General features: G+C 36.9%; 1 protein-coding gene across 7 annotated transcripts in view; it reads left to right on the forward strand.

The window, feature by feature from the left end:
• atp2b1a (ATPase plasma membrane Ca2+ transporting 1a) overlaps positions 1–18,010 on the forward strand; it is an 82,574-nt gene that overhangs the window by 52,005 nt on the left and 12,559 nt on the right. For all 7 annotated transcript variants that reach the window (XM_015352816.2, XM_069192222.1, XM_015352813.2 and 4 more), the window contains 12 exons: positions 1,231–1,383; positions 2,369–2,407; positions 3,052–3,216; positions 3,357–3,571; positions 5,039–5,281; positions 10,517–10,758; positions 12,651–12,888; positions 13,971–14,150; positions 14,235–14,322; positions 16,500–16,606; positions 17,166–17,357; positions 17,700–17,913. In XM_015352816.2, coding sequence (XP_015208302.1) covers positions 1,231–1,383; positions 2,369–2,407; positions 3,052–3,216; positions 3,357–3,571; positions 5,039–5,281; positions 10,517–10,758; positions 12,651–12,888; positions 13,971–14,150; positions 14,235–14,322; positions 16,500–16,606; positions 17,166–17,357; positions 17,700–17,913 — 2,076 coding nt within the window. The remainder of the gene's footprint in view (positions 1–1,230; positions 1,384–2,368; positions 2,408–3,051; positions 3,217–3,356; positions 3,572–5,038; positions 5,282–10,516; positions 10,759–12,650; positions 12,889–13,970; positions 14,151–14,234; positions 14,323–16,499; positions 16,607–17,165; positions 17,358–17,699; positions 17,914–18,010) is intronic.

Raw genomic sequence — 18,010 nt, forward strand, 5'->3', positions numbered from 1 at the left:
CCTGCATCTGACATGGATCGGTTTATTTAGGAAGTTCTTTTTGTGTGCACTACTTTTGGCATATTTTCTGTGAATTGTATGAATAGACTTCATGCTGTTTGATATCCGACAATGATGAAGAAAATAATATTCTGCATTGGGGTATTTTGCTTGATATGCCAATGTATTGTGCATTTGAGACTAGTGTAAATCTAAAGCAATTATGGCTTTTCTGCTTTGCTGCTTATGTTTCACTGTACATCAAAGTTGCAGTTTCATTTTATAGAAACAAATCCCTTGTTCAGTGCAATTATCAATTAATGCAGTTTTTGATGCTGATGAGTTAGGATTTTTTAATCTTCTCCTACTTCATATTCTTCCTTTTTTAGAAGATGTACTGTAGCCCTAGTTATGTTTTCCAGTTGTTTCATAATGCATTACATTCAACTGGTGGTGGGAAAAATAAATTGGTAAGCTCACAACACTAACAGTTTTCAAAGGGAAATCTAACTTTTGTCCAAATTAACTTTTCAAGAGAAATAAAAAAATCTACAAATCTTACATGAAGTAAAACTGCATGTACATGTTCTTTAGTTTCTGCAAAATAAGGTATTAAATAATAATAATAATAATAATAATTGCTTACACTTATATAGTGCTTTTCTGGACACTCCACTCAAAGCGCTTTACAGGTAATGGGGACTCCCTCCACCACCACCAATGTGCAGCATCCACCTGAATGAAGCGACGGCAGCCATAGTGCGCCAGAGCGCTCCACACACATCAGCTATCAGTGGGGAGGAGAGCAGAGTAATGAAGCCAATTCATAGATGGGGATTATTAGGAGGCCATGATTGGTAAGGGCAAATGGGAAATTTGGCCAGGACGCCGGGGTTACACCCCTACTCTTTTCGAGAAACGCCCTGGGATTTTTAATGACCGCAGAGAGTCAGGACTTCGTTTTTATGTCTCATCCGAAGGATGGTGCTTATTTACAGTATAGTGTCCCAGTCACTATACTGGGGCATTAGGACCTACACAGACCGCAGGGTGAGTGCCCCCTGCTGGCCCCACTAACACCTCCTCCAGCGGCAACCTTAGTTTTTCCAAGGAGGTCTCCCATCCAGGTACTAACCAGGCTCACACCTGCCTCGCTTCAGTGGGTTGCTAGTTGTGAGTTGCAGGGTGATATGGCACCTAGGTTTGAGTTTGAAGACAATTTTAATTTGAGCAGGCTTATTTTCTCATTAGGTACCCATGTAATGGAGGGTTCTGGAAAAATGGTAGTCACTGCTATAGGGGTGAACTCCCAAACTGGAATAATCTTCACTTTACTTGGAGCTGGGGATGAAGATGAAAAAGACAAAGAAAAGGATGAGAAAGAGAAGAAAAAAGACAAAAAAAGTATGTTAAGGTTTCCTTAATGTCTTGCTAATGTGTAAATGTTCCTGATATTCATTTGTGAATGTTATTTATGTCCTAGCTTTTCATGAAGAGTATAAACAGAATTTAATGCTAATAACATTTTTAATCTTCACCCAGTCTTCAATATTTCCATTGTTTCTTGAAATGCAGGTTGCAAGATAGGTAAAAAAGTTGTCATGTTTAACAATGTTTTAAGATATCTAGTATAATGCAAAATAAGAAGTAGGCAAGAACACTTGGTTAGCTTTTTCAAGGAAGCAAGTGTCATTTATTTTAAATTGATAAGTTCCATAATGTTAGACAGTAGGGCTGCTTTTTTTGATGATTAATGTACAGTCTTCATTTTGTACTAAAATAATATTGAACACATTAAAAGCTCCCTTTCCCTGATTGCATTTGAAATAGTGCCCTTTGTCATAGATCCCAAAACAATCCTCCTAATTGTTGTTTTTTGGGTTTCTGATTTTTTTCTGATTAATTTGACAGTTGTGTCTTCAGAACAAATACAATACCTTTCTGTAATGAAACTGAAATTTTAAGGTTGTTGAATTCATCTTGTACACACTGTCATGTCTGTGCCTAAATTGAGAGGACTGTCCCACTGACCTTTGAAGGTGGATTTGTCACAAACAGTAAAATTGCACAGTCTGCACAGTCCTAGTAATCAGTGTTCTGATTTTCTTTGACATTCTTGCTTGATAACAATGATCTTTAAAAGTACCAAAAAATGAGTAATGTTTAACTGTAAGCTTTTTATCAGGACTACAGGAGCTCTAGTGTTGTTTACAAAGTTTAATGAAATTAAGTATCCTTATTGAAGGACTTGGGAAATTTTAGACTGAGCATCTGCATTCAAAACATTTTGCTGGAGTGTTCTAGATGTTGGCTGAAAAAAGTCTGAACTGTTTGCATTGATGCATACTCCCTGCATTGTGTAATAACTTATTACTGATACTCTTTTCAGACAAAAAGCAAGATGGATCTACTGAAAATCGCAACAAAGGTAAATCCTGAAATATGCTTAAGCTCTTGTTGCATTAGCAGATTCTTAGATACAGTGTTTAATAATGTAGTAGAAAGAACTTTGAGAAGTTATTTTATAACTGTTTTCTTAATTTAAAAATGTGCTCTGCAGCTGAGAAAGGTAGGCGAGGAATATGCTGCCAGAACAAATAAGAATGAAAGATGTTTTTTGCATTCTTTTTTTACTAGAAAGGAGCTCCCACTTGTTGCAGTGAACAAGCAAAGCTAAGCTTTTGAAGGCTTAAATATTTTTCAATATAGTTTCAAGTAGGTCATGATGAAAAATACACGTTACGTTTGTGCTCAAAATGTAAAATGAAAAACTAAATACAGGAAGTGTATGTCGCACCAAGTTTCAATTTTCTAGTATAGGATGTTTTCAAATTGTGTCTTGTCATAGGGAGTAATGTATTAAGATTTAAGTGGTTTCATTATAATAATTTGGACCAGATTAATTTGTCTTTTTGTGGTAGATGTGGGTCAGTTGTGTAAGTTTTCCATACTATTTGCAGTGTGTTTAAGAGTGTTTAATCTATGCAGAATATTAAATAATTTTTTGAGACTTTTCAAAGTTAGTCTTAACTTGGTAAGAGTGATTTTAATGTCCTTTACTCTCTATCTCAGCTAAAGCTCAGGATGGTGCTGCTATGGAAATGCAGCCTCTTAAGAGTGAGGATGGTGGGGATGGTGATGATGCTAAGGAAAAAAGAAAAGCAAATTTGCCAAAGAAAGAGAAATCTGTTCTTCAAGGGAAGCTCACAAAACTAGCTGTCCAAATTGGCAAAGCAGGTGAGTTGCAAAGGAGTAAACACCCATTTTGTATTATACAGTGTCTTAGTAAATAACTTATTTTAATAGGACAATTAATTCTTTTGTGCTGATATATTGCAAACATGTAAACTTTTTTTTTCACTTTTCCTCTTCCATAGGGCTTGTGATGTCTGCCATTACTGTCATTATCCTTGTGCTGTATTTTGTCATTGACACCTTCTGGATCCAAGGACGTCCGTGGCTTAAAGAGTGCACACCAATTTACATCCAATATTTTGTCAAGTTCTTCATCATTGGTGTCACAGTATTGGTTGTTGCAGTACCTGAGGGTCTTCCTCTTGCTGTTACTATTTCTCTGGCTTACTCTGTCAAAGTAGGTGACAGACTTGTTTTACTTTTTACACAAAAGAAATGTTCATTTCTTGACATCTTTTAAGTGAATGTTGAGTGTTTAGAAGTGCCTAGCCTTACACATTCTAGATAAAACAAGGTCTGCAGAATAGACCACAAATGTCTCCATATCTAATCTTTTGGGATCTTATTTTCCCAAAGTACATTTTCTGAATGTTTTATTTAAACATTCAAATATACCACTGTGCAGGTTATACTTAAAACTGCTTATGAAACAAGAATTAAGAACGCAGTGAAAGTCATGACATTCTCCATGTTTTTATAAAAAGAGGAAGGGTTTACCTGTGCTGTCACAGTATGATGTAAAGACAAATAAGCACATTAATGTTCCTGATGTTCTATATTGAACATAGGTTTGGGTTAATGAAATGTTTAATGTTAATAAATGTCTTATTATTAAAAAAAATAAGATTTGCCTTATTTCACACTGTTTTTTGGCTATGTATATTTAATCGGGTTTCCAGTGTGAAATTCAAACAATGGGAATTTTATGCAAGAAGTCTTTTTATGCTTTAGTTTCACTGACTCTGGGCATTCCCACACAAAGATACAGCTAGATCCATATCAGGACTTTATGGAGGGCAGAACACAGCCTTCCATCTTGGTTTTTTAAATCACATTTAGCGCTCTGGACTCTGAGCTGAAGATTGTAGATTCCAAATTCTAGGTCTTTATTTTGTTCCTTTGAGCAAGGTTCAACATAAATGCCTGTCTGCATGAACGAGTACTATAGGTTGTCTTTGTCCTTATCCCATAATCCATATTCAGTTCAGGAAATTAACAACTCCAATTTAAATAGTTTTGAATTAGTGTTTACTTTTTCACCTGAACTTAGTTTGGTACTTTTATCCTTTTTCATGAGAACTGTCAGAGCAACATCTATGTTACAGGTAAATGCATTCATGGTTAGGAAACTGCCAGTCTAGCCATTGCTTCTGTTCTGTATGCTGATTGACAAATTTACTTACCACCTTCAGACATGTAACTAGTATTAAATATGACCATTATACTGTAAATCTTGGTAGAAGAAGAAATGGTAGATTTTCTAGCTGAAAATGTATAGGTTTATCAGTTAACATTGCAAAAACATTTTGAAGTTGGTGTCTTAGTATAGAAGAAGCCTGCCAGTCTAGGTTAATGGTAATACTTAGTTTGTATTGAATGTTTGTTAATGATTACTACCAGAATGTATACATTTTCACAATGATAAATTTGAAGATGAGCAGTTGTTTCACTACATGAGTATTTAAAATCATCAGCTCATTTCTCATGTCAGAATCCTCAATCACCTCATCTAAAGGGATTATTAAGTTAATGTGATTTCTGTTGCTGTTTTAATCAGTGAAGTTGAAAGGTTTTTTTCTTTGTTTTAATGTATATGACATTAATCAAACTTGTATTGACCTGTTTTTTTTTTTACTCATTTCAGAAAATGATGAATGATAATAATTTGGTAAGGCATCTGGATGCCTGTGAAACCATGGGTAATGCTACAGCTATCTGTTCTGATAAAACTGGAACTCTGACCATGAACCGAATGACTGTTGTTCAAGTATACATTGCAGATAAGCATTACAGAAAGATCCCTGAACCAGAAGCTATCCCCGAGAACACTTTGGACCTCCTTATTACAGGGATTGGAGTTAACTGTGCTTACACTACTAAAATCCTGGTAAGTATGAACTGATGTTTATGTAATATTTCTGTTTTTTCCAATATTTGTTTATAACACTAATTTGAAATGACAATGTTGAATTCAATATTAAATGTGCAACTTCATCTTAAAGGTATTTTACTTTTAATTATACAAGAGGCTGTTGAAATACACTAAATTCATTGGATTTAAGTTACAAAAGCAAAATAAATGCTTTCTTCATTTCTTGCTTGCTTCAACATTTGTGCTAATATTTAAATATCCAAATTCCATCTGGATTTCTGGTACAATGTATTGTGCATATCCTTAAAGCTGTAAACCATATTAGAATTCTTTGTTTGAAGAATATCTTAACTTTCACTTCTACATTTATGTTCAACACCAATTAATCATCTAATTTCCGGTTGTATTAAACATTGTTTGAACCAGGTGAGTAGCAGTAACATTTCCCAACTGTTCAATGCTGTTTAAGAAAGGAGAACCCTAATGTAAATCTGCATCTCCATATATTAAAGTGAATACATTTTTGAGTAACAATATTTCAAAGAAAGTGTGACAGTATCTATAACTGGATATGTACGTACTACTACCTACTTTCTGGCTTAACTGAATATTTACTAGAAAACCGCTGTTATGTATATGCACTTATGTGCTAATAGGGCCATAGTCCCTCTTCCGGTGTTATACAGCCGGTTGTGATCACAGAAGCACTTTTATACTGCTGTGCACATTTACAGTCTTTTTGTCTTTTTTTACATTTTTGGACAAAAGGATATTTGAACATCATTCCAACAATACTGATAGACAAACATGATCTAATTTAAAAAAAATAACATTGAAAAATTCCAATTTAAATCAACAGAAATGCAATGTGTGAAAAAAGTTAGTACACCCCTACCTTTATCATTGCATCAAATGCCTAAAATTAGAATCAGGTGAACCAAAACAGCAAATGATGGGAAAGTTCATTAGAGAGTAACTTGGAAGGCAATGCCTTAAATGAACATTAGAAACCTGTGGTCTGGTTTGTTCTTAACAATTGAGGTGTGTGGCTACATCATGCCAATAATAATTAATAATAATTGCTTACACTTATATAGTGCTTTTCTGGACACTCCACTCAAAGCATCCACCTGGATGATGTGATGGCAGCCATAGTGCGCCAGAATGCTCACCACACATCAGCTATAAGTGGGGAGGACAACAGAGTAATGAAGCCAATTCATACAGTAGATAGGGATTATTAGGAGGCCATGATTGGTAAGGGCCAATGGGAAATTTGGCCACGACCCCAGGGTTACACCCCTACTCTTTTCGAGAAATGCCCTGGGATTTTTAATGACCACAGAGAGTCAGGACTTCGGTTTTACATCCCATCCGAAGGATGGTGCTTTTTTACAGTATATTGTCCCCATCACTATAATGGGCCATTAGGACCCACACAGACCGCAGGGTGAGCACCCCCTGCTGGCTCCACTAACATCTTTACCAGCAGCAACCTTAGATTTTCCTAGGAGGTCTCCATCCAGGTACTAACCAGGCTCACACCTGTTTAGTTTCAGTGGGCTGCCAGTTGTGAGTTGCAGGGTGATATGGCTGCTGCCAAGATCAAAAGAGTTCTCTGAGGCTCTTGGAAGAAAGATTATGCCTATGCGTCTGGGAAGGGTTTTAAAGCCATTTCCACGCAATTTGTAGTCAATCACTCCACTTTCCGAAAGATCATCTACAAATGGAGAAAATGTCAAACCACTGGCAGTCTATCCAGGTCAGGTCGCCCCACCAAATTCAGCCCAAGAGCTGACCGAAAGATGCTGCTATTGGAGGACTATTGGAACAATGTGCTCTGGATGGATGAGACAAAGGTAGAGCTGTTTGGCCATAATGCCAAATGTCATTTTTGGCAAAAACCAAAAACTGCCATTGATCAAAAGAAGCTCATACCAACTGTAAAGCATGGTGGTGGACACATTATGGATTGGGGCTGCTTTTATGCCTCAGGGCCAGGCCAGCTTGCCATCATAGTCAACCATGAATTCCACATTGTAGCAGAGAGTACTTGAGGAAAATCTGAGGCAATCTGTCAAAAAGCTGAACCGTAAGTGGACCATGCAACAAGACAATGACCCAAAACACTCAAGCAAATCCACAAAAGAATGGCTCAAAAAGAAGAAATGGAGGATTATGGAATGGCCAAGTCAAAGCCCAGATCATAACCCGATAGAAATGCTGTGGGCTGTACAAGAAAGCCCTCAAACATCATACACTTGAAGGAGTTCTGTAAGTAGGAGTGTGCTTAAAATTCTCCCAGTTGATTTAGGAGACTGATAAACAATTAAAAGAAACACCTACAAGAAGTGATTTCATCCAAAGGGGGTAACACCCAGCTATTGAAGCTAGGGGGTGTACTTTATTTTTTCCACAGCAGACAATTGCATTTCTGACTTTTTTGTTGAATAAATGATTACAAAGAATTTCCATTATTTGTTAAGTTAGATCACCTTTATCTGTTAATATTGTTGAAATTCATATCAAATATCCGTAAATGCAAATATGTTGAAAAATACACACCTTTTCATAGGGTGTACTTACTTTTTCACAGCACTGTATGTTGGCTTCATTATTTTGCGACAATGCATTGTATACATTCCATTATTCTTACAGAATTGAAAAGTGCAGGATTCGTGTAGCTCTTTTGAAATTTTTTAGGTGTTTAATAGATTGTGATTTTTTTTTATCGATTTGGGTTTCAACAAAAAATGGTTACAACAATGTAAGTTGCCTCTTCCCTGCCAGACGCTTGTGACTCTGTTGCTTTTTTGCATGTTTAGCTCCTACTAAAAAAAACTTGACTTTTTGAATGATTGTAAAAAAGATGTTTGAAAGACATGCGTAGAAAAGGAACACTTACTCACGGGTCTGGGTGAGAAATGTAGAGAATGAAGATCTAGTGATTTTTTTGTATTCCCATGCTTCATGTAATTCTACCAGTGATTAACTTGATATATCTAAGGTGCCATTTTGATCTTCATTGTTGCTGATTAGAGGATAAAGGTTCTCCCTCATGCAGTTCAGCTCAGATAAGATTTGCCCTTATTGAGGTGTGCATGGTTTTATGGTGTTGGCTGCATGTTAACTCAAAGAACAGAAGCCACAGAAGTCGTCATTTGTGGTATTGGTGCCCTATAAGAAATGTATGTAGCTCCCTTTGAAAAATATTTAAATTGATAAATTAATAAATGGCAGCAAGACTCCTGGAGCAGTTTGTATGACTGTAATATTTATATTTTGCTTTGTGCTTCAGCGGTAAGGTATATAGGTCCTTATTTACTCTCTACGTGTAATTAACAAGACAAAGCTCGAAGAATTAAATTGTTTTGTGGTTGCTGTTTGATGTACGGAGCACTATTGCTGCCCTTCTATCCAGGATCAATTTCCTCACTACTTGGAGGGTCGGTTTTCTGCTTCCAGACCATATTCCAGTTTTTTGTTTTGTTTAGTCAAAGCAATCTTGTTGTGTTTTTCTTGTATGTATAATTTCAGCACTATCAAGGAATCTTTCCTGATTCCTGTTATTTTGACACACATTTTAGAGACTTTCCCTGTTTGGAGATGTTTTGACTAAGACAAACTTCAAGATCTCTCTATCATGATAAGTACAGAATGTTTTCTTCTCCATTTGAACTGTTTTTGTATCTGAGTTTTGAACTGAGTAATTGTATCTGGGGAGGCAGTGTCTGATGTATCTAAATTGCAGTCTGGGAATTGAGGTCTGTTTTACCTAGTCTCAGCACAGTTCCATTTGGAACATGTGTGCCTTATGTGTGTGTTGTCTTAGGAGTTCTAAAGATGCTCTAAGCACTGGTTCAATAAAAATACATTTAGAAGAATTTAAAGGTATGTTTTTAAGCAGAAGCTCATGTTGCTTTCTTGCACCATACTAAAGATCAGATAAGATCAGTTTATTGGCCATATACAATTTCTTGTATTAGGAATTTGTCTTTTCGCATACCCCAACTTTGCTCTCCATGAGAGACATAAGGAGAGTAGTTTGGGATCAGAGCATAGCCATTTATAAAGCGCCCCTGGAGCAGTTGGGTTTAAAGGCCTTGCTCAGGGGCCCAACTAAGTAGGATTCTTCTGCCGGCTGCGGGATACGAACCGGCAACCTTCTAGCCACAGTCGCAGATCCTTAGTCACAGAGCCACTGCACCGCCCCTAAAGATCTGTATAATGATGAATAGCTATTAATCTGTTATGATTCTGAAGCAAAGGCCAAGCTCCTCATCTGACGAAGGCACTTGTCCATGCACAGATTAAGATCTCTGTTGCATCATGGGTCTGGGTCTGGGTCATGTCATTAGCGTACTATGACTAGGATTTCCCTAAATGGAGTGGTGCCGAGAGTATCCTGTTGGTGTGACCTCTGAAATTTGGACCACTTTATAGACTTGCAGTACCATCAGTGAAGGATATGACTCTCTTATCAGTGCTGTACCTCCAGTATGGGGCTGTTGCATGTGATGTGTTTAGATGAGTGACTTGAAGGCAGGCTGGGCAGCAGAATGCGTAACGATGTGAAAAGAAAACGCAATTGGAGATTCAGAAAAATAAAGGATTAGAACAAAATAATTATAAAGTTGAAATAGTTCATCGTAGACTCATCTGTTTAGTTTTTATTAGTGATATCTGAAAATCTATGCTACAGGTATTGACATGACTTCTGAATTTTAGACCATAGTCACGGAAGGCAGGCTCTGCTCAATGGTTTCAGGTGTGTGCTAGTTCTATGACTATGTGACTCTCTAGCACTCAGAATAAGTATACCTTTTCGGGTCCCGTCTGTGTTTGAGGAAGGAAGTCCCATCCGCAGTGGCACATGTTCCTCCAAAGGATCCAGAATTACTCCAGTATCAATAATTAACATTCCATACCACTCCATACCCGTGTTACTTCATATTTAAAGGATAAGAGTTTACTCTTTATATATGTCTGGATACCTTTTATCTTGGGAGCAGCTGGTACATTTCTTTGTTCAAAGCATTAAACTAGCAACTTTTCTTCTCATAAAATGCTTCCAATCAGTTCAAAATAGGAATTTGAAGTTCACCAAGCAATGCATGTCTACATATATTGAGGTATAACATTTTCTGTGGACCCTTTTTAGTGCAGTAAAGTTGAGCCAATGATTTGTCTTCAGGTTGAAAAGTGTAAGATGCTTAAAATCTGCATAAATTCTTTCTCTTATTCTTACAGCCTCCTGAGAAAGAAGGTGGCCTGCCACGCCATGTAGGGAACAAAACTGAATGTGCCTTGCTGTGCTTTGCTTCAGATTTAAAAAGAGACTACCAGGCAGTACGGAATGAAATCCCAGAAGAAAAGCTCTACAAAGTCTATACTTTTAACTCGGTCAGAAAATCCATGAGCACAGTCCTTAAGAATGTAGATGGAAGTTACCGCATGTTTAGCAAAGGAGCATCAGAGATTCTACTGAAGAAGTATGTGTAACTTTTTCCACAGTTTTGTGATTGCAGCTACAGTGTATATAAAAAATCTGCACACCCTTATTGAAATTGCAGGTTTTTGTGATGTAAAGCCAGAAATCAAGATAAATCATGTCAGTCAGTTTTCCATCTTTAATGTGACCTAGCAACAAACAAAATTCAAGAGAAAAACAAATAGATCAAAAAATTATTGAAATTAAAAAACCTACAATACCTTGGTTATATAAGTGTGCACCCCCTCCCCCCTCAACTACCACTTTGTGGAAGCACCTTTTACATTTATTACAGCAGTAAGTCTTTGTGAATTAGTCTCTATCAACTTTGCAAACCTGGACTTTCCAATTTTATCCCACTCTTCCTTGCAAAAAGGTTCAAGCTCCTTCAAATTGCCAGGGCATCTCATGTGCACAGCCCTCTTAAGGTCATTCCACAGGTTTTCTATTGGATTGAGATCTGGGCTCTGACTGGGCCATTCCAAGACGTTGATCTTCCTTTTCTGAAGCCATTCCTTAGTTGACTTGGATGTGTGCTTTTGGCTGTTTGAAGGTGAAGTTCCTCTTCATCTTCAGTTTTGACAGAAGCAAGCAGGATTTGTGCCAAAATTTACTGATATTTCGAGCTAGTCATTATCCCATCTATCATGACTACAGTCCCTGTCCCAGCTGAAGAGAAGCAGCCCCAAAGCATGATGCTGCCACCACCATGCTTCATAGTAGGTATGGTGTTCTTTGGATGATGAGCTTTGTTGTCTTTGCGCCAAACATATCTTTTAGAATTATGGCCAAAAAGTTCAATCTTTGTCTCATCAGACCATAAGACATTTTCCCACATGGTTTGGGGTGATTTAGGCTTCTGTCTTACCACCGTACCCCATAGCCCATGTGTGCAGAATATGGGAGATTGCTGTCCCATGCAAGGAGTTAACAGTACCTGCCAGAAATTCCTGCAGCTCCTTTAATGTTGCTGTAGGCCCCTTGGTAGCTGCCCTGATAAGTTTTCTCCTTGTCCTGTCATCCACTTTGGAGCATCGTCCTGATCTTGGCAATGTCCCTGTGGTGCTACATTTCCTCCACTTAGTGATGAGTCTTCACAGTGCTCAATGGTACATCCAATGCCTTTGATATTCTTTTATACCCCTCTCCTGATCGATACCTTTCAACAATAAGATCCCGTACATGTTTTGTCAGCTCTTTGCAGACCATGGCTATTCCAGTAGGATGCAACCATGGAAGTTTCAAGGAAATCCTACAGGAACAGCTGATTTTTATTTGGGGTTAATCAGAATCACTTTCATTGATGGCAGCTGTGCTACTTACCTTTGGACATGATTTTGACTGTGATTGGTTAACTATGAACACAGCTACAGCCACCATCATAAAAGGGTGTGCACACTGTGGAATGACTTAAAGAGGGCTGTGCACATGAGATGCTCTGGCAATTTGAAGGAGCTTGAACTTTTTTGCAAGGAAGAGTGGGATAAAATTGCAAAGTCCAGGTGTGCAAAGTTGATAGAGACTTATTCACAAAGACTTACTGCTATGATAAATGTGAAAGGTGCTTCCACAAAGTGGGTGGGTGGGGTGCACACTTATGCAACCAGGGTATTGTAGGTTTTTTAATTTCCGTTATTTTGTTGGTTGCAAGCTCACATTAACGATGGAAAAATGTCTGACATGATTTATCTTGATTTCTGGCTTTACATCACAAACACCTGCAATTTCAATAAGGATATGTAGACCTTTTATATCCATTGTATATAGCTTTTATGTTTAATAAGTCTTTTTGTTTTCTGTCATTGTTTACAGATAAAATCTGTGCACTACTTACCGATGTGCAAGCCGTATTTTGAGTTTTTTTCTTTATGCTGGTGTGCTGCTGTTTTCTAGGTGTTTTAAAATTCTCAATGGGAATGGTGAAGCCAAAGTTTTCAGACCCAGGGATCGGGATGATATGGTGAAGAAAGTTATTGAGCCCATGGCTTCAGAAGGACTAAGAACTATTTGCGTGGCATACAGAGACTTCCCAGCTGGAGAACCAGAGCCTGACTGGGATAATGAGAATGACATATTAACAAGTTTGACCTGTATCTGTGTGGTAGGAATTGAGGACCCAGTAAGACCAGAGGTAAGAGCAGTGTGAAAGTTACTTTTTAATTAATATTATTAGATGGTAACTATATTTATACTCCCATACCACCCAGTGGCTTGCACTTGGTTCATTTGTGCAGAATATCAGAAGGCTTAATTGGTTTAGGTCGTAAGAGAAGTGAAGATCACAAAGTAGTTTCTGGTAGCATGGAAAACACTGGATTGTTAATGAAAATAGATATTTTTTTCACATCTGCTATAGGGATTGGATTGCTGCTGCAAACAACACGCATCAAAATTAATTCTGGTCATCACTCATTTCTCTTCGTCAAACACCAGATGTAACAGTTGAAGTCCTCTTAAAATTGCCTGTTATTTTCATACCCACTTGATTTTTAGAATTGCCATTATTATTTCACATCTTGGTCCTTGGATACAAACACTGCAGTACCACACAGTAGAGAATAAAAAGGTATAGCCAGACTCCTCAGCTTAACCCACCTTTAAGCCACTAGTCTTTGAACATGTCACAGACAACATAGTCATATAGTGGAGGTTCAAAGCCACTGCAAACCTGCAAGTTCACAGGAGATAACAGGAGCTGTTTGCTGAGAGAGCTGTGGCCAATTTGAAAATCTTAATACTTAGGCCATTCGGGAGGCCCTCTAATAGTTCAAAGTACATTTGTAATAGTGATTTATACTGTTTGTGTTTGGGGGGTAATGAGCCTGTTATCTATGGGACAAAACTAGTTTTATTTAACAAAAACGTTTGAATAGGTGGGTATTTTCCTTTAAGGAGCTATGGTTGTGTTTATTAAAATGCCATTATATAGTATTTAAATATCAAAGGATATAAGCAGCTATTATGACACTTTGAAGTGTGCTTTGCTCTTTGAAGCGCCTATAGATGTACCATTAACAAATCTTAAAGATTTTGGCTGAACATTTTATTACATGGTTTAATGTAAATAGGTATCATGTATTCCTTTGTTCTTCTGAGTGTAATTCAACGCTGAAAGCACAATTATTTAGAAAGGATATTTCTCCTTTTAAAGTTCAGTGGCAAATTTTATACATCTTCCTTTAAATTTTCAATTTGTTTCTTATTGCAAATTAGGTTCCGGATGCTATCAAAAGGTGTCAACAAGCCGGGATCACAGTTCGTATGGTTACTGGGGACAATATAAACACAGCTCGTGCAATTGCCACAAAATGTGGAATTTTACATCCTGGGGATGAATTCTTATGCTTGGAAGGTAAAGAGTTCAACAGGCGAATACGGAATGAAAAAGGAGAGGTGGGTGTGTTCAGCGTCTTACAAAATCAGCTATTTATTCTTCATTGTTTATTTTTAAAATGCTTACCTCTTTGCTCTTTCCAGATTGAACAAGAACGCATTGATAAGATATGGCCTAAACTTCGGGTACTAGCAAGATCATCTCCGACTGATAAGCATACGTTAGTGAAAGGTACTTCAGAATTTATATTTTACAGTTTTTTAGTGGATTATTTTTCAATTACATAAACAAGCTATGGATGGAATTTGTTATAGACAATTTAAAGGTGATGAGCAAAAAATTGATTTATTTTGGCAGTTAGCTTAAGTAATGTTATTAATAGACACGCCATAGATGACTAGAAAATAAGTTATTTCTTTCGACCTCCATAGCAACTTCGAGTTTTAAATTTAAATTTAAGAAGCATTTTGAAGTTTCCGATTGTAATGTCAATTAAAGTCAAAATGTTGACATTATCTCAAAAACAGGAGCACTTTGAATATTTGCAACATAATGAGTTGTTCATCAAACTTTAATAAAGGAAAAAATGATCATCTGGATTCATTTTAAAAGATTGTTTTGTACTCCGCATCAAAAGAAGCCTATTCGGTATAGCTGTTAAAAAAATCACAAACCTAAGAGGATAATAACTATTCCTGGGGCATGTGCAGTGGCATTTTGTGAAACGGATGAGAAGTAACTTAATTAGGCCAATTAACATTTGTCATTAACTGGATTGATAAGCAGGAGTTCTACTGTGGAAAATCAAGTACTAATAGCAGGTGTAACCACCTTTGAAAACTATACAAGATGTATATCTCTGAAGTGTGGTGAGTGGGGTATCCCTGGCATAACTGTAAAATTCTCATCTTGCAAGAAAGTTGGTACATGAGTAGCATGTGGATGTCTGTTCTAAGAATGTAGTCACTTCAGGATTGCCCCTCAGGCAGTATAGCAAGTGAGGGTCTGGGAGTTGATTAGTATAGCACTGCAGTCAGGTTGCCATCACTGCAAGATTTAGATTTTTGTGGCAAACTTCCTGGCCAGACCAAGACACATGGACCTCCCTATCGATCTTGATGTCTTGTTGACTCATCTTGCACAAAAGCATTTTTCTCTTGATAATTGGAGCATATTGATTAATTTCGTCTTTTGTTAGGCTTCACATTCAGCAGATAAAATCACCATCAGCTTTCTCAATGATGATGTCATATTAGTGTTTATGCATCAAAGTCACTGAAGTGTCTCAGTCATGAATGACCACTTAATCAAATTAGCTTCAAAAACATTTAATCAGTTTCCATATTCCTTCCATATTTTAATTAATACCTTAATAGCATTATTTGTTTCAGTACTCACACTTTTACGTAATTTGACAGCCCCCGGGAATTTGGCAAAATGACTGAATTTGAAGTAATTTTAAAAACGGCCTAACCTGTCATGTCTTATGTCATTTTTGTAGGCGGCAAGGAATAATCTTCAAGACTTTAAGAAGTAATCAGGGGAATAATTGTACTATAGCCTGAGTTTTTCCTCATTATTACATAGCATTGCATCAAGGGAGTCAGTGTTAAGTCCAACTTTCTTCCTGTCTGTGCAATATTACATTGATGTCATCGTTTCTCTAATCAATGTTTTCACTTACTGTCAAGCTCATTACAATCAGTACGTAATGTCAAAATTGTCAATTGTGAATATGCATGAGCAGCCTGTTTGAGGGCATGGCTCATATCATATTGTATCACATCTAAACCATACCCTGTCATACCCATTCCTTGGCATGCGTACCCTGCCCTGCATGGTATTTGAATATTTCTGCCCATCATTGACAGCTGAAAATGTGTTGACTTTCTCAAAGGCCACTGGCAGAGTCTATATTCTATGTTGAAAGAATGTGAATACAAATGAAGGTGCAGAAGAAAAACTGACGGTAAAATGACAGCAAAAGCACACACCCCTAAAACTTGCCACGAAAGAAGCTATTAGTAGTCCTTGTGTTCTTTTATCTAGAATGGCCAGAGACTTGGCTTTTGTGCCTGTAGTCTAAACATCAGTTGTAATTATGAACTTTGGAAAAAGATAAAACCATAAATGGATTAATTTACTCAAACCATTTCTTAACGACATGGTTTACCATTACAGATGCCAAAAATGAAATGGAAATTCTTTGCTCATTATCTTTAGTGACAAAGGGTGATGGTAAATATAAATGGGTATAGTTTTTCTCTTACATTCATGTACCATGGTAGCATTTAGTAAATTTGTCTGCCCCCTGCAGAAAAAATGAGCACATGCTTACACATGTATATATCTGTTTTTGTTGTCATGTAATGAAGGATATTACAATGCTGCATTCATTTTTCTTACAGGTATCATTGACAGCACAGTAGTAGAACAAAGGCAGGTTGTGGCAGTAACAGGGGATGGTACAAATGATGGCCCTGCCTTGAAGAAAGCAGATGTTGGATTTGCGATGGTACATTTTCAACTTCTTCCTAGAAAATTTTTTAATAAAATTTTAGCTTTAAACTCTTGTGATTTATCTGGTTTTAAATAAAACTTCAATGTTTTTAAACAGGATGAAATGGAAGACAAATTCTACTTTTGCTGCATTCTTCCTTACTACTTCAGCCTCCCAATTCTGTTTTAATGCCTTTATGTACTTACCACTGAATGACAAACTTTGTACAAGTGCATTTACTGTACATAGATAGACCTGTGGGCATAACTTTCTTCAGCTATTGAGAAAAAAAAATTGTAAGATCTGTTAAAGACCTGAGGTCATTCATGGATTGTTTATTCGTATACCTCTGTAAAGTTACATTAATCTCCCATTCGCCTTAACTTAGATTTTGGTACCCAATACGGTACACTGCTTTGTCTGCCAGTTATATAACCAAAGTAAAACAATATAAAATGTAAACATCAAGCTTGATACATTAATGTTTAATTGTATTTAGCTTCTTTATTTTTATACAAACAATTTAAACCAATCTGCTCGGCAGTCTTCAAACTGACAGGCTAATGTTTTCTAGGGCATTGCTGGTACAGATGTAGCAAAAGAAGCTTCTGATATCATCCTTACGGATGACAACTTTAGCAGCATTGTCAGAGCTGTGATGTGGGGAAGAAACGTATATGACAGCATCTCCAAGTTTCTCCAGTTCCAGCTTACTGTCAATGTTGTGGCTGTAATTGTTGCTTTCACTGGTGCCTGTATTACACAGGTAAGATGTGTGTTGTCTTATTCTTTAGATAAAGTGTCAGGTTGTGTTGGTTGTTGATTACGTATATCTCATGCTAATATATCTGTATTTTTTCTTAATGTCCATGATGCTTGTTTTCAGCAGGACATTAGTTTTTATGTAAACATTTTGTTTTATTCTCTTAATCTTTGAAAAATAAATAAAAAATCACCCATACTGAATTCATATTATGGTTTATTCAGAGATGCAGACAAAAAAAAAGTATTCAAAGTAATTGCATAATGTTTTGTCTCCAGTCTGTGTATCATTCGATTTTAAGGTAGTAACTATTCTTTAAATGCCTTGATTTTTATACATTCATAGGATTCTCCCCTAAAAGCTGTACAGATGTTATGGGTCAATCTGATCATGGACACATTTGCGTCTTTGGCTTTGGCAACTGAGCCACCCACTGAATCACTTCTGCTGAGAAAACCTTATGGCAGAAACAAGCCTCTAATCTCTAGGACGATGATGAAGAACATTCTCGGGCATGGAGTATATCAGTTGACTGTAATTTTTACGCTGCTTTTTGCTGGTAAGCTGTTGTTGGTGTCTGATTGTTTTTTCCTTTTAGCCCAGTCCTAAGATTTCTTCCTCAATATTTATATAAACCGTATTGTGCAAGTAGATAA

The sequence above is a fragment of the Lepisosteus oculatus genome, chromosome 7 (genome assembly GCF_040954835.1).
Source record: "Lepisosteus oculatus isolate fLepOcu1 chromosome 7, fLepOcu1.hap2, whole genome shotgun sequence".
NCBI lineage: Eukaryota > Metazoa > Chordata > Actinopteri > Semionotiformes > Lepisosteidae > Lepisosteus > Lepisosteus oculatus.